This window comes from Hemitrygon akajei, chromosome 7, assembly GCF_048418815.1.
Source record: "Hemitrygon akajei chromosome 7, sHemAka1.3, whole genome shotgun sequence".
Classification (NCBI taxonomy): Eukaryota; Metazoa; Chordata; class Chondrichthyes; order Myliobatiformes; family Dasyatidae; genus Hemitrygon; species Hemitrygon akajei.
The window spans coordinates 65294997-65317354 of NC_133130.1; the positions used below are offsets into that span (position 1 = coordinate 65294997).

A 22358-nucleotide genomic window follows, 5' to 3' on the forward strand; every position below is an offset into this window, starting at 1 on the left:
GATTTGCTGCAGGATTATTCACTTGTATGTTTTTCCAGCTCAGGGAGAATCTGTCTAACTCATTCAAATAAATAACTTCTGCTTTTGTTATTCCTAATTTGGAATTGGCTGCCCACCTTCTCGGTCTCTCAAGCATCTCCTCGCTCAGCTGTGGCAGGGTCTATGGATTCCATGAGTCTTATTATCCATCACATTTACAGAAATGAAAGCAAGTCATCAAATTCCTGAACAGTCCATGAACCCACAATTACAGCCTCATTATTTCCCTTTTTTGCATTATTTATTGTATTTTTGTAATTTATAGTATTTTAAGTCTTAGCATTACACTGCTGCCACAACACAAATTTTACCTCATATAAATCAATGATAATAAATCTGATGCTGTTTCTCAAACTGTAAATTTTGACATTTTGGTCTGTTAAGCTGGTACCCGTTCCATCTAAGAGCAACCCATTAAGTTCCAGTCACTTGCTCTCTCCACATAGATTCATTTATCATTTCGCACATCTTCACATATTTATACAACATATTGGACAATGTACCGTTGAACCTATCAGTTAGGACAAGTTCAATTGTACATTACTCCTCTGCTCCAAGAGAAAAACCCCTGCTTTTTCAGTTTCTCTATAAAAACTAGAGTGGTTCATCCTCGGAATCATCTTAGTAAAGTTTTCACTTCTTTCCCAAACAATGGTGCTCAATCAGAGCACAATTGTCCTGTTGTGGCCAAGACAGTACTTAATAAAGATTTATGCTGATTTTCTTGCTCTTGAAATCGATGCCTCCATTTATACAATTCAAGATTCCCAAAGTTAACCCATCCTTTTGTTTTCAATGAACTATGTACATACTGTATACTGACAACATCAATTTCTCTAACTTCCAGTAATTTCTCTGCCCTCCTTTTTCTCATTTTCCATTCCCCATTCCAGCTTCCTTCTTACCCCTTTCTCCTCACTTGCCCATCACCTCCCTCTGCTGCTCCTCCTCCTTCCCTATCTACCATGGTCCACTCTCCTCTCCTATCTGATTCCCTCTTCTTCAGCCCTTTACCTTTTTCACCTATCATTTCCCAGCTTCTCACTTCGTTCCCCCCCCCCCACCTTCCCCCTCATCTAGTTGTACCTATCACTTGCCAGCTTGTACATCTTCCCCTCCCCCACTACTTATTCTGGCTTCTTGCTCCCTTACTTTCCAGTCCTGAAGAAGGGTCTCAGCCTGAAACATCGACTTTTAATTTCCCTCCATAGATGCTTCTTGACCTGATGAGTTCCTCCAGCATTTTGTCAGTGTTATCAAGGTAACGTGTTAATGGATATGCAAAAATAAAAACACTTAAGTAAGAGATATTGTCATGTTTATGGAAAAATTATTGTGGGGGGGGTGGGGGAGAAGCCTCCTGACATTGTTAAATTTAATACTGAGACCCATAGGCTCCAATGTACTCTGTAAGAGGATTAGGTTCTGTTCCACAAATTTCCATTGGGCATCGTTGGAGCAATGTAGGAGTCCGAACACAGAGAAGTTAGAGTGAGAATAGAATATACAATTAAAGTGATATGTGACTGGATGCTCAGGATCGCCCTTGCAGATTGATTGGAAGTGTTCCGTAAAGTGGTCATTTAAACTGTTTTTGACTTCTTCAATATAGAGGACTAGATCATGACCTCTAAACACAAAAACGTTTTTTGTAAAATGTATAACTGCTTCACTGAGAAAGACAATTTGAGTCCTTAGATGATGAAGAGGAGAAGATAGTTGTTGCAACTCCTGTTCTTGTATGGAAAAGTTCAGACCAACTGGATTGAATAGTGGAGATTTATCCTCTGGGCAGAATCCCATTGAAGGTGCTGGAAATAAAGAATAATCCATTGAAATTTTTATCTAGTGGGTAGAGAGGGTCAGCAACTTTAAATTCCTCAATGCTATTATTTCAAACGACCTGTCCCAAGCCCAGTATGAAAGTGCAATTATGAAGAAAGCACAGCATCACCTCTATTTCCTTAGGGGCTTGTAAAGATTGGGCATGACATCTAAAACGCTGACAGACTTCTGTAGATGTGCCTTGGAGAGTATATTATCTGGCTGCATCACAGCTTGGTATGAAAACACCAAAGCCCTTGAACAGAAAATCCTACAAAAACTAATGGATACCGCCCAGTCTATCACAGGTAAAGCCCTTCCCACAATTGAGCAATCTATACGGAATGTTGTCGCAGGAAAGCAGCATCTATCATCAGGGAACCCCACCACCCAGGGCATGCTCTCTTCTCACTGCTGCCATTGGGAAGAAGGTATAGGAGCCTCAGGACTAGCACCACCAGGTTCAGCAACAATTATTACCCCTCAACCATCAGGTTCTTGAACCAAAGGGGATAACTTCACTCAACTTCAGTTGCCCCATCATTGAAATGTTTCCACAACCTATAAACTCACTTTCAAGGACTCAGCATCTCATGCTCTTGATAGTCATTGTTTATTTATTTATTATAATTATTTCTTTTTGTATTTGTGCAGCCATTGTCTTTTGTACACTGGTTGCAAGTCCTAGTTGACACAGTCTTACATTGATTCTGTTATGGTTATTATTCTAGAGAGTTATTGTGTATGCCAGCAAGAAAATGAACCTAAGGTTTGTATATGGTGATATGTATGTATTTCAATAATACATTTACTTTGAACTTTGTCTTGTTCTGGCCAGAAGCAGGTAGAAGCAGAATTACAGAAAAAAGAGGGGGAAAGACCAGAAACTCTATATCAGAAGAATGGAGATGAAGCTAAGGAAGATCAGCTAAGCTAAGAAAACTGATTGTGAAAGAGGCTTAGTTTCGGCTCTTTTTGAAGAGCCTTTTCAAGATCCTTTCAAAGTAAATGATTTTCAGACCATCTTGATATGGGATGGAGGTATAGAGGAACTGGATATCCAAGATGGAGAGTTGATCATGATAAGGAAACTTGGAACTGCTATAGTTGGAGTGGGTATCAGAAAAAGATTGAACAAAGGAAGAAAGAGCATGATGAAACAATGGGCTCACCAGAACAGTCCTGCTTGCAATCCTGAGGCGAGGATGCAGGCGTTGTGCAGTTGGGAGACTGTGAGGCTACAGGCTGTGGAGGGAATCTCTCAAGGATGACAGCAGTGACTCTCTGGCCAGACATTCAATGCTAGGGTCATGGTTCAGCTGAATGTACTAAATAGTGTCTGCGATCTGACATTTAGCTTCTGTGAGGTAGAAATCAATTATTCAAACTATATCAGTGCCCCTGTTATCTGTGGATTTGATGATGATATCTTGCAAGTTCAAATGAGGGAAAGGCTGAAGTCAGGACTATGAAAAAATTGTTAAGGCGAATGTTGAAATGGTGATTAAAGTTGAATGAATCGAGAAGGAATAAAAGCTAGAAAGAGCACCCCAGTTACTTCAGGAATTCTGCAGATAGAACAAAGGGTACACAGGTTGGGATGAAGAGTACTAGACAAAGGAATGGACACAAGCGCAAAAGCAGTTTAGTTACAAACAAAAGAAAATCTGCAAGACACACACACACACAGGATAGCTCTTATCTGTTGAATAATGACACTAACACGGATCTCAGGATGTGTCCAGAGCAGTAATAAGTAAAAGGCTTCTTGTTCAAACACTTTTAGTTTGAACTTTCTTGTCAATATTACTGTGTTGTTGCTTGGATATCTTCCTACTCCAACCCTTTTTATTCTATGAGTAAAACCGGTAGCTCATTTCGTGTAGTGTTGCCCTTTCCAACACTTCATGCTGTCGCAGGTCTCCTGCCCTCCATATAGGCTCTCCTTGCCATAAGTCGCCCACTGTTTACAATGCAGAGGCTGCTTGCGAGAACTAGTGTCCGACTGGCAAACAGGGAGTGTAGTTGGTCAACGCTAAGAAGCAGGATTTAGTCCTTCGCCCTAGGCAACATGGTGAAGTCAAGCCATTGCTTGCAACTGCAAATTGCTCTTTCACGAATCCTGCTGGAAGTGGCTGGCTCCACATTATCTGGCAGCACAGCTCGAAGGAAATTTCGCTGCAGTAACGATGGCTGGTCAATGCCCACACCACTCGCCCCAGTCTGCACAACACAAGACAACCACCTCACACCGAGCTACCGGTTGATTCATTGTAAGATTCACAACAGATTCCTGCGGCGGCTGACGGTTTGTGCCAATGTCCAAGTGCAGCACTGTGGCTGCTAGGAGTTGGCGCCAAGCCCCCGGCATACAACACCCTCAGAAACACAGTTCTGCATGTACATCATCACAGTGGTCCCTTTGGAAACCCGCTCCTGAGTGCTGGTGGATTACAAGACCAAGTTCACGCATCGAAGAAATGAAGCAATTCGACCTCAGAAGGCATTATCCTTGAAAGCAGAAGCTCCAATTCCGCGCACACACCCCGAATATGCATCTCAGCGCTGACCAACCGCGCCATTCACCCCCTGCCTGTCCATACCAGCCCTCGCAGGAAACCGCCTGCATCGAGAACCGTAGGCGATCTGTAACGAACACGGGAGTCCCACGACCACGACAGAGTTTGTGTGGCCGCGCACGCTGGGGCTGAGAGACTGTGCGCACGGCGCGTGTACGCGGGGCCGCGCACGCCGGGGCGGAGCGGGGCAGCTGGGCCGCCATGTTGGCGGTGGCCTCATATTTATAAGATTTTTAGTTGGGGTGCAGACGCTGAATAGTTTCGGAGTGGATTTCGGAAAAGCAAACAGGAACGAGTTAGTGGTGACGGAGGGGTGGGGTAGCCGTCGGCCGTGAGGAAATGAAAGAAATGTCAGCGTAAGTGGCGGCTCCGTCGGGGTCGGCGTGGGTCCGCGCGAGGATTTCCGACTGTTGGGAAATGTCTCAGGTCGTCGGCGAGGCCTTAGCGCCGGCCTCAGCTCCCTGTTACAGCCTGGCCATGGCTCTTTAATGGGAGACGGGGCTGTGTGGGTGGTGATCCATATCTTCCGCTGGAAGTTAGGCCTCCTCCTCTAAGCAAGTCCTGGACTTTAACCGATAGGCCTTGACCTCCCACCTCTGTCCCATCCCCTGCTCCAGCCCTGTTTGCACAGGACGGGAAACAGTGCTGCTCTATGCAGCAATCGCGATTTAGGCAGTTTAGTTTATTCAAGTGTGTGAAAATCAGCAATAGAAAGATAGATAACGTTTAAAACAGTATTAATGCACTGTTCAAAACGCTATTTGCTGAGCCGCTTAGCAATTATGTTGATTTACTTAATGGAAATTATCTCTTAACTTTTCGATTATATTGGGAATGGTTGGAAACTGTTACGGACATCTTTAACCAAAGATGGGCAACCTTTTTTGAAATAATTTTAAAGAGTCGCACTTTGTGTGCCTATTCTGTTTGCATTGGAAATCATGTGTTATATCAAATCTCTTTTTGATCCAAATACTTTATATAACTGCAGACTTTTGATGTCCAATGGCGGAGTTCTGTCTCCCGAATCTTTGACTGCACTACTAAACTCAGGGTTAGTATACTTTATTTCCAGGAAGCAATCGTTTAAGGGATGGAGAATATTTTTTAAATAACTTCTCAATGTTTCAGACAAAAAGCTTTTTGCTATTTCCATTACATGCAGCATTTAGAAAAAAACTTGTGACAAATTCATTTGGGATACTGATCAAACTGAAATTTTCTTTTTCATGAATTGAACAAGTCTTAAAAGGTTTACTTCTGGACTCATTGTACGTGTTGTTTGCATGTAGTGAAATTGTACAATTTCAGTTTCTTTTTTACAGGCTTTATTTTTAATAACTTAAAGTTCACAGGATTCAAGAGTCCATTTATGTAGTACATGAACCACTGAAACATAAGTACAAGTTTTGCCTTGTTGTTCTGAAGTATGTGTTGATTTGCTCTTTTCAAGTGGTTTGATTGGCAGCAAAGATAGTTGAGGGGAATTTGATCAATTTTCTTGAAAGCTGAAATAACTTGTCTGTCAAACAATATAATCTGTTCATTTTAGTTTTCAGATTTTTTAATCCTTTTATTTTAAGACTCAAACTTCAAGCATAACGTTTTAACTGATGATAGAAATTAGTGTTGCTTGTAAAGAACATGTTCTTGTGACGTTTTTTCAGTTGATGTAAATGTATCTGCACTGCAGCTGCTTTGCCAGATAATGTTATGCACTACACAAGCATTATACCATTGATTGGTGTTTCGAAGGTATAGTGGATATTGGTTGTAGTGGAAAAGGCAACTGGAAATCTGGATTTGTGGTGGACTGAGAAGTATACCTGTGTTTTTTATCAAGCTTTAACTGATAAGAAGTATACATTTTACTGAAATGAAGCATTTATGCTTTGTGCACTGTTTGGATCTAAGCTTAATGTAGCTTGGCAGTTCAACAGTTTTTTACATTTAGTTGTTGCATTTTAAAAATCAGTTTGGAAGTGCTTTTAATTTCACATAATGTAAGTAGACCATCCCTGCAGGTTCTATGCCAAGTTAGCTACCTCATAGGTCTTTTGTTAAGTCTGCCAATGTGATCTCTGCAGGTGCTAGACAACTTGTCTCTGGCATACATGATTTGATGTGCTTGAATTATGCTTACAATTCCTTCAAGGGTCAACTTTGCTAACTCTGCAATTGTTCCCATTCCCCAATACTGTAACCACCACCCCTTCCCCTAGCATATTGTTGATGCCGATATATATAGCAATTGTGTACATCTGGCAAAATGGGATAACCTTCTGAATGGGCAATTAATATGTATTTAGGATCTCAAGACCAAAGCAGATTAAAAGCAAGAAGGGAATGGAATATAAGGGGTAAGGGAGCAAGCATTTTATGGTTGGGAGTAGTACTGAGATTTGCAGGGCTGATAAAGAATCCTTGGTGAGGGTGATGCGAGTTTGTGGAAGGATTTATTGAAAATTTAAGTTACTTTACACTTGACTCCAGAATTGATGGACTTACATTGGATTTTGCTACAAATATGTTGCATATAATTTGATGTTTATGTGTGATCCCCAAGGCTAACTAGTAGAAAATAAAATGAGGGGGATTAGGCCAAATTGCCCGTTGCCATGCTGTATGATCACTCATCAACGTTGCCCAGCTCTCGAGCAGCCACGGTGTTTGCAATTTATAGATCCTGGAACTGTACAGCACAAGAACAGACTCTTCAGTTCATGATACCAGTGTCAAACGGGATGCAAAATTAAACAAGATCTCTTCTACCTATACATCATCCATATTCCAGCATTTTCATGTACAAATGTAAAAGCTGCTTAAACGTCCCGTCATATTTGCCGCCAGCCACCATCCCAAGCAACACATTCCACACACCCACCATTCAGTGTTTTTAAGAAAAAAAAATTTGCCCTGCACATCACCTTAAATGAATATCCATTGCATAACTAGAGCTGTAATAGGGCTTTAAACTATATAGGACTGATGGTTTCAACAGTTTGGAAAAATATGGATAAAGTTAAAGGGAAGTGCAGAAGAGGTTACTGAAGTCTCTAGAATAAACTCTTGTGTCCAATCAGTTTTAGAAGAGATAAAAGATTAACTTCACGGTACTGGGAGACAAAATTGAGAAGGATAGTGAATACAGGACTGAAGGTGTCACATTTGAATGCAGACAGTATATGAAAGTAGATGTGCTTAGGAATTGGCAGGTATGAGGTTGTTGACATCACGGAGTTGTGGTTGAAGGACAATCACAGGCAGAGGCTAAATGTCCAAGAATCCATATCCTTCAAAAAGACAGGCTGGTGGCTTATTTGGTTAGAAAACAAGACATAGGTCAGAAAATATAAAATCCTTGTGGGTAGAGTTAAGAAACTGCCAGGATTAAAAAAGAGCAACATATTCAAAATGCTGAAGGAACTCGGCAAGTTAGGCAGCATCTGTGGAAAGGAATAAACATCAACTTTTCAGGCTAAGGCCCTTCAAGGAAAGATGGTAAGTGGCAGGTGATAGGTTAGACTTTCAGGTAAAAGACCATTGTTAGAATTGGATATAAGACCTCTGAATAATATCCAGGATGTGGGGTGCAAATTACAATGAGAGATAGAAAACATATAAAAAGGGCAATGTTACAATAGTTATGGGGCGAGGGGATTTCTCTATGCAGGAAGATTGGAAAAATCAGCTTGGTACTGGATCCCAAGAGAAGGAATTTGTAGAATGCCCACGGGTTTAGATTTTTAGAGCAGCTTGTAGCCAAGCTCACTAGAGAAAAGGCAGTTCTGAATTTGGTGTTGTGCAATGAACCAGATTTGATTAGGGAGCTTAAGTTAAAGGCATCCTGAGGAGCCGGTGATCACAATATGATAGAATTCACTTTACAATTTGACAGGGATGTATTGGTAGCACAGTTGAGTATGGGTAATTATAGAAACATGAGAGGGGAACAAGCCAAAGCTGATTGAAAGGAGACACTAGTGGTGATTATGGTAGAGCAGCCGTGGCTGAAGTTTCTTGGAGTAATTTGAAGACACAGGATGAGGCCTACACGGGAAGTCAGAGACGCCATAAAAGCAAAAGAGAAGGCATAAAAAAAATTAGTGGGAAGCTAGTGGTTTAGAAAGCTTTTGAAAACCAACGGAAAGCAACTTATAAGCAGGGTAAAATGAAATATGAAGGTAAACTAACCAATAATATAAAAGAGGATACCAAAAAGTTTTTCCAATTATATAAAGAATAAAATAGAGGCAAGAATGGACCTTGGAAGGATGAAAAGTGACACTGGACTGGTAGTAATGCGGAGCAAAGAAAACTGAATAAGTATTTTGAATTAGTCTTTACTGTGGAAGCATTCACACAAGAAATTCAAGAGTGTCAGGCGGGGTAGGGCACAGAAGTGAGTGTAGTTCCTATTACTAAAGAGAAGGTTTTGAGAAGTTGAAAGGTTTGAAGGTGGATAAATAACTTTCACTAGATGGACTACACACCCAGGATTTTGAAAAAGGTAGCTGAAGAGTTTGGGAGGCATAAGTCGTGATCTTTCAATAATTGTTGGATTCTGGAGGACTGGAAAATTGCAAATGTTAAATTGTGTTACTCCACTCTTTAAGTAGGGAGGGAAGCAAAAGGCAGGAAATTATAGGCCAGTTACCCTGACTTCAGTGGTTGTTAAGATAGTGGAGTCCATTATTAAGGATGAGGTTTCAGGGTACTTGGAGATACATGATAAAAATAGGCTGAAGTCAGCATAGTTTCCTTAAGATGAAATTTTGTGTGACAGATCTGTTGGAACTCTGTCAGAAATAGCAGACAGGATGGACAAAGGAGAGTCTGTGGATGTTGTTTACTTGGATTTTCAGAAGACCTTTGGCAAGGCACAACACGTGAGGCTGCTTAACAAGTTAAGAACCCCTGGTATAGGAAAGATACTAGCATATGTAGAAGATTGGCTGACTGGCAGAAGTCAAAGAGTGAGAATAAAAGGATCCTTTTCTGGCTGGCTGCTGGTGACTGATAATGTTCCACAGGAGTTGGTGTTGGGTCTTTATATGTAAGTGACCTGAATGACAGAATTGATGGCTTTGTGGCCGTGTTTGCAGACAATACAAAGATGGGTGGAGGGGCAAGAAATGCTCAGGAAACAGAGGTTACAGAAGGATTTGAACAGATGAGGAGAAGCAAAATAAACAAAATGCTGGAAGAACTCAGCAGGTCAGGCAGCATCCATAAATATTAATAAACAATCAATGTTTTGGGTGAAGTCCATTCTTTAGGACTGGAAAGGAAGGGGGAAGATGCTAGAATAAAAAGGAGGGGGGAGTTTAGCCAGATGGTGATAGGTGAAGCCAGGTGGCTGCGAAAGGTAAAGGCTGGAGATAGGAATCTGATAGGAGAGGAGAGTGGACCATAGGAGAAAGGGCAGGAAGCGAGGCACCATGGATAGTTGATGGGTGAGAAGAGGTAAGAGGCCAGAGTGGGGAACAGAAGAAGAGGCGAGGGAACTTTTTTTTAACTGGAAAGAGGATTCAATATTTATGTCATCAGATTGATGGCTATCCAGACGGAATATAAGCATAAGAGGAGGCCGTGGACCAACATGTTGGAATGGGAATTAAAATGTTGGGCCACTGGGAAGTTCTGCTTTTGGTAGATGGAGCTTGGGTGTTAAGATATGGAGAATGGGCAAAGATAAAAAAAATACAGTTTAGGGAAGTGTATAGCCATGCACTTTGGTAGAAGAAACAAAGGCATAGACTATGTACTGAACAGGGAGAAAATTCAAAAATTAGTGCAAAGGGGCTTGGGAGTCCTAGTGTAATATGCCTTAAAGGTTAATTTTCAGGATGAATCAGCAGTAAGGTAGGCAAAAGCAAGGTTAGCATTCATTTTATGAAGACTACAATATAAAAGCAAAGATGTAATGCTCTATGAGGCATTGTTCAGACCACATTTGGGGTATTGTAAGCATTTTCAGATTCTATATCTAAGGAAGGGTATGTTAGCATTGGAGAGGTCCAGAGTTGGTTTATAAGAATGATGCCAGTAATGAAAAGATTAATGTATGAGGAGCATTTGATTCCTCTGGGGTTTACTAAAGTGAGCGGGATGTCACTGAAATTTTGAAAAGCCTGGATAAAGTGGGAATGTAGAGGATGTTTCCAATAGTGGGAAAGTCTAGGACTAGAGTGTACAGCCTAGTAATAGGAGGTGTCCCTTTAGAACAGGGATGAGAATTAATTTATTTAGCTATAGAATGGTAGCCAAATGTGGAGTCATTGGATATATTTAAAGCAGAGGTTGTTAAGTTCTTGATTAGTAAAGGCATCAAAGGTTATGAAGAGAATGGGCTTGAGAAGGAAAATAAATTGGCCGTAATGGAATAGTGAGCAGACTCCATGGGCCGAATAGCCTAATTCTACTCTTCTGTCTTATGGTCTCTGGTATTAGACCTGTCAACCTTGCAAATAAGATAGATTTGATTAGCTTTATTTGTCACATGTTCATCAAAAAATTGAAACATATAGTGAAATGCATTATTTTGAGTCAGTGACCAACTAAGTCCAAGATGTGCTGGGCTGCCCATTAGTGTCACCATGCTTTCAGCACCAACATAGCATGCCCACAACCTACCCTTACTAGTTGCTTGTTAGTTCGAGTGTAGGAGGAAACCGAAGCACCTGAGGGGAACCCACGTGGTCACAGAGAGAACATACAAACTCCTTAGAGACAGCAACAGGAATTCCATCTTGATCTTACAGCAGCCGCTATAAAGCATTACGCTAACCACTACACTCCTATCAGTAGTCTGTCTATGCCTCTATAATCTTATAAACCTCTATCAGATCTCCACTCAGCCTCCAGCACTACAGAGAAGACAACTCAAGTTTATCCAACCTCTCCTTATAGCATATAGCCTCTAATCCTGGCAGCATCCTGATAAACTACTTCTGTGCCATTTCCAGCCTTTACGTTCTTCCTGTTAGGGGGTGTACAGAATTGCACCCAGAGCTTTTAAGTGCAACCTCACTGAAGTTTTATATAGCTCCAACATGACTTCCATACTTAGTACTCAGTGCCCTGCCCAATGAAGTCAAACATGCCATATGCATTTTTTTGATGTCCTATTTACTTCATGGATGCTTTCAAGGAGCTATGGGCAATGGACTCCAAGATCTCTTTGTACATCAGTGGTTGTGCTATTAACTGTTACATTTGACTTCCCCAAGTAACACACATCACGCTTGCATAGATTAATATCCATCTGTCATTTTGTTGTCCATTTCTGTTACTAATGTGTGTCTTCTTACAAACTCTATACTGTCCAGGATTCCACCAATATGTATTGTCTGCAGAACCACTAATCCAACCATCCACATTTTCATCTAATAATTTTTGTATATTATATCACAAGCAATCAAGGCCCTAGCACCTATCCCTGGTCACAGTCCTACAGCCAGAATAATACCCTTTTGCCACTCCCCTCTTTCTCTTGTGCAGCCTATTCTGAGTCAAAGCTGCCAAGTCACTATAGATCTCATGAAGCAACACACAAAATGCTGGAGGAACTCAGCAGGCCGGGCAGCATCTATAGAAAAAGTACAGTTGGAATTTCGGGCCGAAACCCTTCGGCAGGACTGGAGAAAGAAAGCTGAGGAGTAGATTTTAAAGGTGGGGGGAGGGGAGAGAAATACAAAGTAATAGGTGAAACTTGAAGGGGGAGGGATGAAGTGAAGAGTTGGAAAATTGATTTGTGAAAGAAATACAGGGTTTGAGATGGCGGAGTCTGATAGAAGAGGACAGAAGGCCATGGAAGAAAGAAAAGTGGGGGTGGGGGAGCCAATGGGTGGGCAAGTAGATAAGGTGAGAGATGGAAAAGAGAATGGAAAATGGAGAAGGGGAGAGGTGTGGGGGGCATTACCAGAAGTTTGAGAAATCGATGTTCAAGCCATCAGGTTGAAGGCTAGCCAAACAGAATATAAGGTGCTGTTCCTCCAGCCTCAGTGTGCCCTCATCATGATGGTGGAGGAGGCTGTGGATGGACATAATGGGATTGGGAAGTGGAATTAAAATGTGTGGCGCTCTGGGAGATACCACCTGTTCTAGTGGACAGAGCATAGGTGCTTGGTAAAACAGTCTTTCAATCTGCGTCAGGTCTCACCAATATACAGAAGGCAACACCAGGAGCGCCGGACATAGTATATAGGTACGCGCTGTATCTCAGAAAAAGAGGGATCTCCCAGGAACCATCCATTTTAATTCCACTTCCCATTCTGATATGCCCATCCATGGCCTCCTCCACTGTTGTGATGAGGCCACACTTGGGTTGGAGGAACAACATGTTGTATTCCATTTGGGTAGCCACCAACCTGTTAGCATGAGCATTGATATCTCAAACTTCTGGTAATGCTCCCAGCTCCCTCTCCTTCACCATTTCCCATCCCCTTTTCCCTCTCTCACCTTATCACCTTGCCTGCCCATCACTTCCCTCTGGTGCTCCTCTTTACCCCCTCCTTTCTCTCTTCTGTGGCCTTCTGTCTCTTTCATCAATCAGCTTCCTAGCTCTTTACTTCATCCCTCCCCTCCAGGTTTCACCTATCACCTTGTTTCCCTCTCCCCTCTCTTAAATTTACTCCTCTGCTTTTCCTCCAGTCCTGCTGAAGGGTTCTCTTTTCCATAGATGCTGCCTGGCCTGCTTGAGTTCCTCCAGCATTTTGTGTGTGTTGCTCGGATTTCCAGCCTCTGCAGATTTTCTCTTGTTTGTGAATGGATCTCATGAAGCTTAATTTTTGGATCAGCCTACCATAAGGGACCTTGTCAAATATCCCATGCATATTATGTAGTCTTATATGTGGACATTCTATCCTATCCAGTGCAATTGAATTCTTGACTAGATTTTGAGCAGGGAGGCTTGCACATTCCAAATCTTGAGGTTGGTAGATATATTTTTTGTCATTTAAGCATGGTGTATGTCACATGTATAATTAGACCAGATTCATACCACAGTCATAGATTTATAGAATCAGTGTCATAGAGTACTGCAACACAGAAATGGTCTATATCTATTCTGTGCCGAAATGTTACTCTGCTTAGTCCCATTGACCCCTACCTGGACCATAGCCCTCCATGCTCCTTCCATCCATGTACTTATTCAAACTTCTTGAATATTACAGTTGAACCTATAGCCACCACTTCTGCGGGCAGCTGGTTCCACACTTGCACTACTTTCTAAGTGAAGGAGATCCCCCTCAGGTTCCCCTTAAATATTTCACCATTCATCCCTTAACCTGTAACCTCTAGTTATAGTCTCATTCAACCTCTGGAAAAAGTCTGCTTGCATTTGCTCTTATCTATATCTCTCATAAGTTTGTATACTGCCATCAATCTTTCCTCTTCTACGCTTCAAGGAGTAAAATCCTAACCTATGCAACTCAGGTTCTCAAGCTCCAGCAACATCCTTGTAAATTTTCCCTGTACTCTTTCAATCTTATTTACATCTTTCCTGTAGGTAGATGCAGAACTTCATACAATAGTCCAAATTTAGCCTTGAGCTACTTTGACGTAACATCCCAACTCCTATGCTCAGTACTCTGACTATGAGGGCCAAAAATCTCTTTATGGCTTATCGAACTGTGATGCCATTTTCAAGGAATTAAGGAGCTGATTTCCCAGATCTCTCTGTTCTATCACACTCCTCAGTACCCTACCCTTCACTGTGTATATCTTGAGGCAAATTAGAGTGGACAAGTCCCCATGGCCTAACAAGGTGTCCCTTCAGACCTTGTGGGAGGCTAGTACAGAAATTGCAGGGGTCCTGGCAGAGTTATTTAAAATATCCTTAGCTGGAGGTGAGAACAAGAGGATTCCAAATGTTGTTCTGTTGTTTGCAAAAGGCTCTAAGAATAAGCTGAGAAATTATTCAGACTGTTGAAACTGATAACGATGTTATCTCATTCCTTAGTTTGTTTATCAAAGACAAAAGCAAGAGAATTGGATTCCTTTGAAGTACAGGTTGTGAACATCTTTTCACTTTTTATGTATTTGGCTTTCTTTAGAAAACTTGCAGCCAGAATCTGTGAATTTGTTGCCTATGGAGTTCTTTTCCTAATGATCAACCATACAACTATCATGTGATATTTGGAACATAGAACAGGAACAGCATTTTTACATGCTGAACTAATTAAACTAGTAATTACAAGCTTACTAAACTAGTCCATTCTGCATACACAACTCCATCACTCCATATCCATGTACCTATCTAACAACCACTACTAATATTGGTTTTTATTTAGTGATACAGCCCAAAATAGGACCATCCAGCTCTTCGAGACAGCGCCCAGCAAACCCCAACAACCCCGATTTAACCCTAACCTAATCACAGGACAATTTACAATGATCATTTAACTTACCTGGTACATGGATGTACTGTGGGAGGAAACCCATGCATTCCACAGAGACTCTCAGAGGATGCCAGGATTGAACTCCAAACTCTGTCCTGAGCTGTAATAGTGTTGTGCTAATTTATACCAACTCACTGAGCAATTCTGTCTCCCATGGAGACCTTGTCCTCTCCCAGGTACCCATAAGCTCCACACTGATGACTTATCATCCCCCTTTTTCCACTTGAGATTATATGTAGTAGTCAACTAATATACCAGCACATCTTTGGATCTCCATTTCCAAAAAGACAATGTTCCCTTGAAATTTAAAGGCCTTCCGTGAAATTCAGTGTTTGTCATTGCTGAGACCCTCAATGTCAATATCACCGCTGACCATAAATGCAGCTGGAACAGTGACATAAACTCAGCATCCTCTGGCAATTGACTTATTGTCCTGACAACCTAAGACCTTTCTGTTATCTATAAGGCACAAGCAAGGAATGTGATAGAATGCTCTCCCCTTTCCTGAGCGAATTGGGCAATGTCAACTCGTCATACAACATGGAAATATCTTTACTGACTTGTGTTGCTCAGTAAGCTTGTCTCATCTATTTACAGTTGGCCATCACTCTCTAAACCTCTCTGATCCATTTACGTACCTAGATGGCTTTTAAGTGTTGTTAATATTTCGAGCTCAAACCACTTTCTGGCAATACACTTCTTAAGGCAATCCCTTTTGTGTTAGGAAGCGTTCCCCGATGTTCATTTTACATCTCTTGCCTCTTATCTTAAACGCTTGTTTGTAGCACACCCTCTCTGGGAAAGAGATTCTACCTTTGCCTTATTATCCCTTTAAATTTCTGTATGCCTCTGTCAGTTCAGTGAAGCTGCCTGCTTGATTGGCACTCTATCAAAGACCCTAAATACTCACTGTCTCCATCACTGCTGCAGTGTGAACCATCTGCAAAATGCACTTGGCTACCCATCCAAGCAACTCCCAACAGGATGTCCAGAACCTGTGACCTCCACCTCAAAGGAGGACAGTATTTGGTATACATTAATATTTTTAATTTGTTTTAGCATTTTAAGAAACTTTCCATTGAAGAACTGAGAACGTTTAAAGCAATCTTTTATGTTGTTTATATTAATGCAGTGACTTGGATGGGAAAAATGCATCGTTCATGATGTTGAATGGAGGACATTATAGTCAAATGTGTTAAGGTTTAGCCTGGTGTGAAGGGGAAGAATGCTTTTTGCCAACAGCAAGAAGTATGAAGTAGAAGTACCGTAGATTCCGTACTACAGAGCGCACCTGATTAAAAGCCGCAGGCTCTAATTTTAGAAAGAAAATCAATTTTGTACTTGTACAAGCCACACCGGATTTTAAGCCGCAGGTGTCCCATGTTGTAATATGAGATATTTACACAGAAAGATATTACACGTGAGGATTTTTTAACTTTTAATTAAATCCGTATGGTAACATAAACAAATACATATTGCAAATGCTTTTTTTCGGACCGTGCCTGTAACACGGCTACTTTTAAATATACATACGTATCAGTAACACACAAATTACGTTGCATATACTTTTTTACTGAACAGTGCACGAACAACATTCCAATATCTCCTAACGACTGGTAAAAAAATATATATACTGCAGCCTACCAGGAAAAGTTATTGATCGCCTTTAACTTAAAAGCAGCGTTCTCGAGCGGGTCTAATGCCGCTCGCCCCCACCTTCCCGTTTATCGCAAACCGGTATTTCCCACAAGACGCGGCGAAACCGGATGTGACGTCATAGCATCCCAGGATGTAGTACAGAAAACAAATATAGTTAAAACACTTCTAACTTTAACTAGAAAATACTAACAAATGAATTACTAAGCGAAAATATTATAAACTAAATAACTGCCATAAAGGCAGCACAATGCTTTTCTTCGAGTGTTTTCCATGTTGATGAGGGTGAGTACAAATGACTGATGTACAATAATTTAATTGTGAAAGTGCGCTTGATTTATCATACAATTTCATTGGACCTCTGTGAACTACTCATCAATTTTATTGGTCTACTGTTACGAGGCAAAATGTTTTTGGCGGCATGAAAAAAAACCATGCATTAGCCGCACCGTAGTAAAAGCCGCAGTGTTCAAAGCTGTTCAAAGCGTGGGGGGAAAGTAGCGGCTTATAATCCGGCATCTACGGTAGTATGTGATAGATCAATGTATATGAGTAACGGATACTGTATTGAGAAGTTTCTCATTTTTAAGTATGGCACTGTTATCTAAAGTCTACAGTTGTCACTTTTTTAATGTCTGATATTGATAGGGATCTATGAAGCAGTTGAGATTTTGGAACAGAAACAAATTTGATTTCTAGAAATTGAAGCTATGCTAGGTTTGTAATCAATTTTGAAAATTGTATTTGCACAGATGAAATGCTGCCATTTGCTGTATTGCCCATTCTTAACATTGATGCATTTCATATTACAATAGGTAATGAAATTTTTACTTTTTGCAGCAATAATGTTATGCTGGGGCATCGTCCTCAGCAGACCCAGAAGCATTACGGGATCACTTCTCCAATTAGTCTTGCCTATCCCAAAGATGTAGATGATATTTCTACTCAGAGGTTGATTGAAGCTTTGAAACCATTTGGAGTATTTGAAGAGGAAGAGGAATTAAACCACAGGTTGGTAATATTAAGATCATTCTTATTGACTTATTTACTATTTTGTTTCTCGTTGAATAATTTTAATGCATTCTTTTCATATTTCAGATTAGTTGTTTTGGGAAAATTAAACAATTTGGTTAAAGAATGGATAGCAGAGATCAGCGAAACAAAGGTAATATTCTTGTAAAAATGTACACTGGATTCCAATTAATTGAGACATGTTGGGACAGGTCCATTTTGGCCCAATTAAGGGCTGACCCAATTTGCAATGGTTTCATGGAAATAGTTTAAAAAAAGTTGTGTTTTTTTTTAAAGCCAAGCTACCATTTAACTGAGTAACAAATTATGTATTTAAATCAAATACAGAATAAATTTAAAATCTACCAATACCATTGCAGTGCTATATAAACTGTATTTGTTCCTAATAGTTATTGGCAGAGGAATTCAACTTGTGTATGTTGCGTGTTCTTTTGACTGTAAATCAACAAAATTAGTGTACCTACCTATTGTAGCTAATGGACAGCCTTCATATAATGTTTTCAATGATTGCAACTTGCAGGTCTTCACTTTCGATGTAACATTCAAAATGATTGTCAATACCTTAATTCTTTGTAGTTTCTAACCTGTTGAAGTAGTAAACTTGTTTCATTTTCGCTCCTAGGTATTTCTGGCATCTCCCAACCTGAATGCAAAACAGTTCTGAATTGTCTTACAGCTCATTTCTTGCCAACTATTAGTAACAGTAATCAGTGCTTTTTGAACATGAACATACACACAACTGACACTGTTCACTCCAAGCACAATGTAGTGTCTAACGGCCACACAAGTGCACACAACTTAGAAACTGTTTGGCAACATTCTCCTGTCCCAATTAAAGTAGTGTGGTGTCCCAAAATAAATAAAGGGAATCCCAGCTATTTTCTCGATTAGATTTTGTTCTTAAGAGTTGTCCCAAGTAAACAGCTGTCCCAGTTATTTGGAATCAACTGGAATTTGTAAATAGGAAAAAAGTCATGGCTTGTTAACAATAGTATCTCAATTTTTTCAAGGAAATCCTCACTTGTAGCTAATGTAAATTATGTAATATTCTGCTTTTGTATTGGAATTGTGATGTAAGTGTGTAGTAATTTTATGTATCATGCTTCTGCGCAATTCAGTATAAGATATGAATATTTTGAGAAAAGTAGTTTTGCGATCTCTTGCTAGTCATTTCTTTCTTACGAGTATAATCAGATGGCAACTTGAACATTCTAGAGAATATTGAGATTTTGAATAGTTATTATGCTTTAGCAGTTTTTAAATGTTAATATTTGTGTTTCAAGAGGAACATGACCAATTGAATGGGAGTCACGTTTAGAAGTGTATAGAATTTATAATTTTTAAGACTCTTGTATTTAATGTAGAAGGGCTCCTGCAGCCCAATAGTCACTTAACATGTTTAAAAGTCTTGTGTTTAAAACAAAAGATATTTAGCTGTTACTGTATTTTATTGAGGAGAGATTAAATAAAATATAGTAAAGTGTAGGAACTGTTGTGCTAACTAGTTGAACTTTTTTAAAATTTCCAGAATCTACCATCGTCGGTTGTAGTAAATGTTGGTGGGAAAATATTTACGTTCGGCTCATACCGACTAGGAGTGCATACAAAAGGTATATATAAATGAAACTTCTTCTGATGTAATGTATTTGTATAAATGCTTTCTGTCATTTTCAAATTTGCTAATCTGAAATTATAACTCTTTGACTCTTAATATTTTGCAGGTGCTGATATTGATGCATTATGTGTTGCTCCGCGTCATGTAGAAAGGAGTGATTTTTTTCAATCCTTCTTTGAAAAGCTGAAGCAACAAGAAGGAATCAAGGATCTGAGGGTAATATATCACATATAATTTTGTACCATCTGCTTTTTCCATACTGCTATTGTGCAGGTTATTATAAGATTTTGTTTGTTGTTTCTGCTTGTTTATGGTTGGTTTATTTCACACTACTTGTGTTTCCATACTGAATCTGTTTTAGATTTTTAAACAATGTTAATAAGAAAACATTTGTAGCCATGATACTTGGGTATGAGTCATTGACTGAAGTTTCTTTTGTCCCAAAGATGGAATGGAATTTTTTTTTTAATGTAGGCAGATTCAGGCAGCATCTATACAAATTAATAAACAGTCAGTGTTTCGGGCTGAGACCCTTCATCAAAGGAAGAGGGCAGATGCCAGAATAAAAAGTGGGGGGGGGGGTGGAAAGGAGGAAAGCTTGAAGGTGATAGGAAAGATAAAGGGCTGGAGAGGAAGGAATCTGATAGTGGACCATAAGACAAAGGGAAGGAGGAGGGGGATCCAGGAGGTGATACTGGTGAGAAGAGAAAAAAAGGCTAGAGTGGAGAATAGGAAAAAAAGGAGGGGGAGGAAGTTTTTTTTAACCAGAAGAAGAAATCGATATTCATGCCACTAGGTTGGAGGCTACCCAGACAAAATATAAGGTTTAGTTCCTCCATGCTGGGGTTGCCTTCATCTTTGTACAAGAGGAGACTTTGGACTGACGTGCCAGAATGGGAATCGGAATTAAAATGTTTGGCCACCAATGAGTTCTGAGGAAGCCATATCGAGAGCACCGGACACAACAGGCAACCCCAGCAGATTCACATGTGAAGTGTTGCCTCACCTGGAAGGATTATTTGGGACCCTGAATGGAAGTGAGGGAGGAGGTGAATGGCAGGTGTAGCACTTGGGCCACTTGCAGGGATAATTGCTGGGAGGGAGATTAATGGGGAGGGGCGAATAGACAAGGAAATCACAAGGGAGTGATCCCTGCAGAAGGTGGGGGGGGTGGGTAAATGCACGTTTGATGATAGGATCTCCTTTTGTGCCAAGTTGAGACCACCCTCAGGGTGGAGGTGCCAACACCTTGTATTCCAGCTGGGTCGCCTCCAACTTGATTGCATGAATATCAGTTTCTCCTTCCGATTTATAAAAAAAAAAAATAATAATTCCTTTCCCCTCCCCTTTTCTGTTTTCCACTGTCCTCTTTCCTCTTCTTGCCTGTCTATATCACCTCTTCCTGGATTTCCCCCTCTTTCCTTTCTCCTATAGCCCACTCTCCTTTCCCTTCGGATTCCTTCCTCTCCAGCCCTTTATCTTTGCTAGCCATCTGGCTTCACCTATCCCTTTTTAGTGATCCTCCTTCCCCTCCTCCCACACACCCCACCCCGCCTGTGTACCAATGGGAAAAGAAACCAAGAATAACAGCAGAAGTCCTGCAGAAATCTCTTGAACTTGCTGAAGTCTCTGTTCACATGTCCACTGTAAGAAAAACACTGAACAAGAATGGTGTTCTTGGAAGGACACCATGGAGGATACCACTGCTCTCCAAAAAAAAACATTATTGCACATTTCAAGTTTGCAAAAAGCCATCTGGATGTTCCACAATGCTTCTGGGACAATGTTCTGTTGTCAAATGAGACAAAAGTTGAACTATTTAGCAGAAATGCAAACTGTTATGTTTGGAGGAAAAAGGGCACTGCACACCAAAGCCTCATCCAGCTGTGAAGCATGGTGGAAGGAGCATCATGGTTGGGGGCTGCTTTGTTATCACAGGGCCTGGCAGCTTGCAATCATTGAGGGAACAATTCAAAATTGTATCAAGATATTTTACAGAAGAATGTCAAGTTAACAGTCCATCACCTGAAGCTTAATAGAAGTTGGATGATGCAACAGGACAATGATCTGAAACATGAGTGAGTCAACAGAATGGTTTAAAAAGAAAATCTGTGTTTTGGAATGGCCAAGTCAGAGTCCAGACCATAACCCAATTGAGATGCTTTGGCATGATCTGAAGAGGGCTATTTATGCAAGATATCCCAGAAATATTGATGAACTGAAACAGTTTTGTATGGAGGTATGGTCTAAAATTCCTCCTCACCATTGTGCAGGTCTGATCAGCAGCTATAGAAGCATTTGGTGGAGGTTCTTGGTGCGAAAGGAGGTTCTGCCAGTTATTAAATACATGTGTTCACGTATTTTTTCCTGCCTAGACTGTAAATGATGAAAAAATGTGTTCAATAGAGATATGAAAAGTATAATTGTTTGTCTTATTAATTTAGGCAGATTCTGTTTATTATTGTGACATAGATGAAGATCAGACCACATTTTATGAGTTATTAATGCAGAAAACTAGGTAATTGTAAAAGGTTCACAAACTTTCCTTGCATCTATACTGACTTTGCTAGATAGTTAAACCAATCAAAAAATGCTATTTTTAAATTCTGGGATTTGAAAAAAAATGTATGTTTCTCATGATTGCTCTTGTTCATCATTTTGCAATTGTATACCCTGAACTCTGGAATTGAATTAAATATCCTAGTTTGTGCTACTTCATTTAGACTGGGAATCCAACTTGATACATTCTGCTTGGCTCAGCTGCTATGCCTTTTTTTGTCATTATTTAAGTAGGTTCCAGATCCCCTCAGATTTTATCCCTATCTAAAGCTCTAATGGTCACAATGGAGTGTTCAATATGTCCTTAGCCAGCATAAGAACTATTGAAAGCAGTGCCTTTTTTTCACTACTGTCTGTATATCCATATCTATATTTTAATATCATCTGCACCTCTGCTTAAAAACATTAAATATATTCCCTCTTAAATTGGGGTTTTGATTCTGCTCCCTGCCATTCAGAGTTGGCCGCTGTAAATGTTTAGACTTTTGGTGATGTTTCTGTTGCGACTATCTGATGCAGTCACCTGCTGCTGGAAAACTGAGCACTAGCTATTTTTATGTACTTCTATTGGAGTATCTTTCTATCCATCTGAGATGTCATTAGTGTTATCCACAGGAATACCTTAGATCTTGGTCTTTTCATCATAGTTGC

At 40.3% G+C, this 22358-nt stretch overlaps 1 protein-coding gene across 2 annotated transcripts in view; it reads left to right on the forward strand.

The window, feature by feature from the left end:
- The first annotated feature begins 4602 nt into the window (after positions 1 to 4602).
- The window catches only part of LOC140730510 (poly(A) polymerase gamma-like), a 64321-nt gene continuing 46565 nt past the window's right edge, over positions 4603 to 22358 (forward strand). The window contains exons 1-6 of one of the 2 annotated variants that reach the window (XM_073051054.1): positions 4603 to 4798; positions 5434 to 5496; positions 17342 to 17512; positions 17600 to 17666; positions 19062 to 19143; positions 19255 to 19364. In XM_073051054.1, the coding sequence (XP_072907155.1) occupies positions 4782 to 4798; positions 5434 to 5496; positions 17342 to 17512; positions 17600 to 17666; positions 19062 to 19143; positions 19255 to 19364 (510 nt within the window). In that variant the 5' untranslated portion in view covers positions 4603 to 4781. The remainder of the gene's footprint in view (positions 4799 to 5433; positions 5497 to 17341; positions 17513 to 17599; positions 17667 to 19061; positions 19144 to 19254; positions 19365 to 22358) is intronic. The other variant, XM_073051053.1, reaches the window with a different exon arrangement.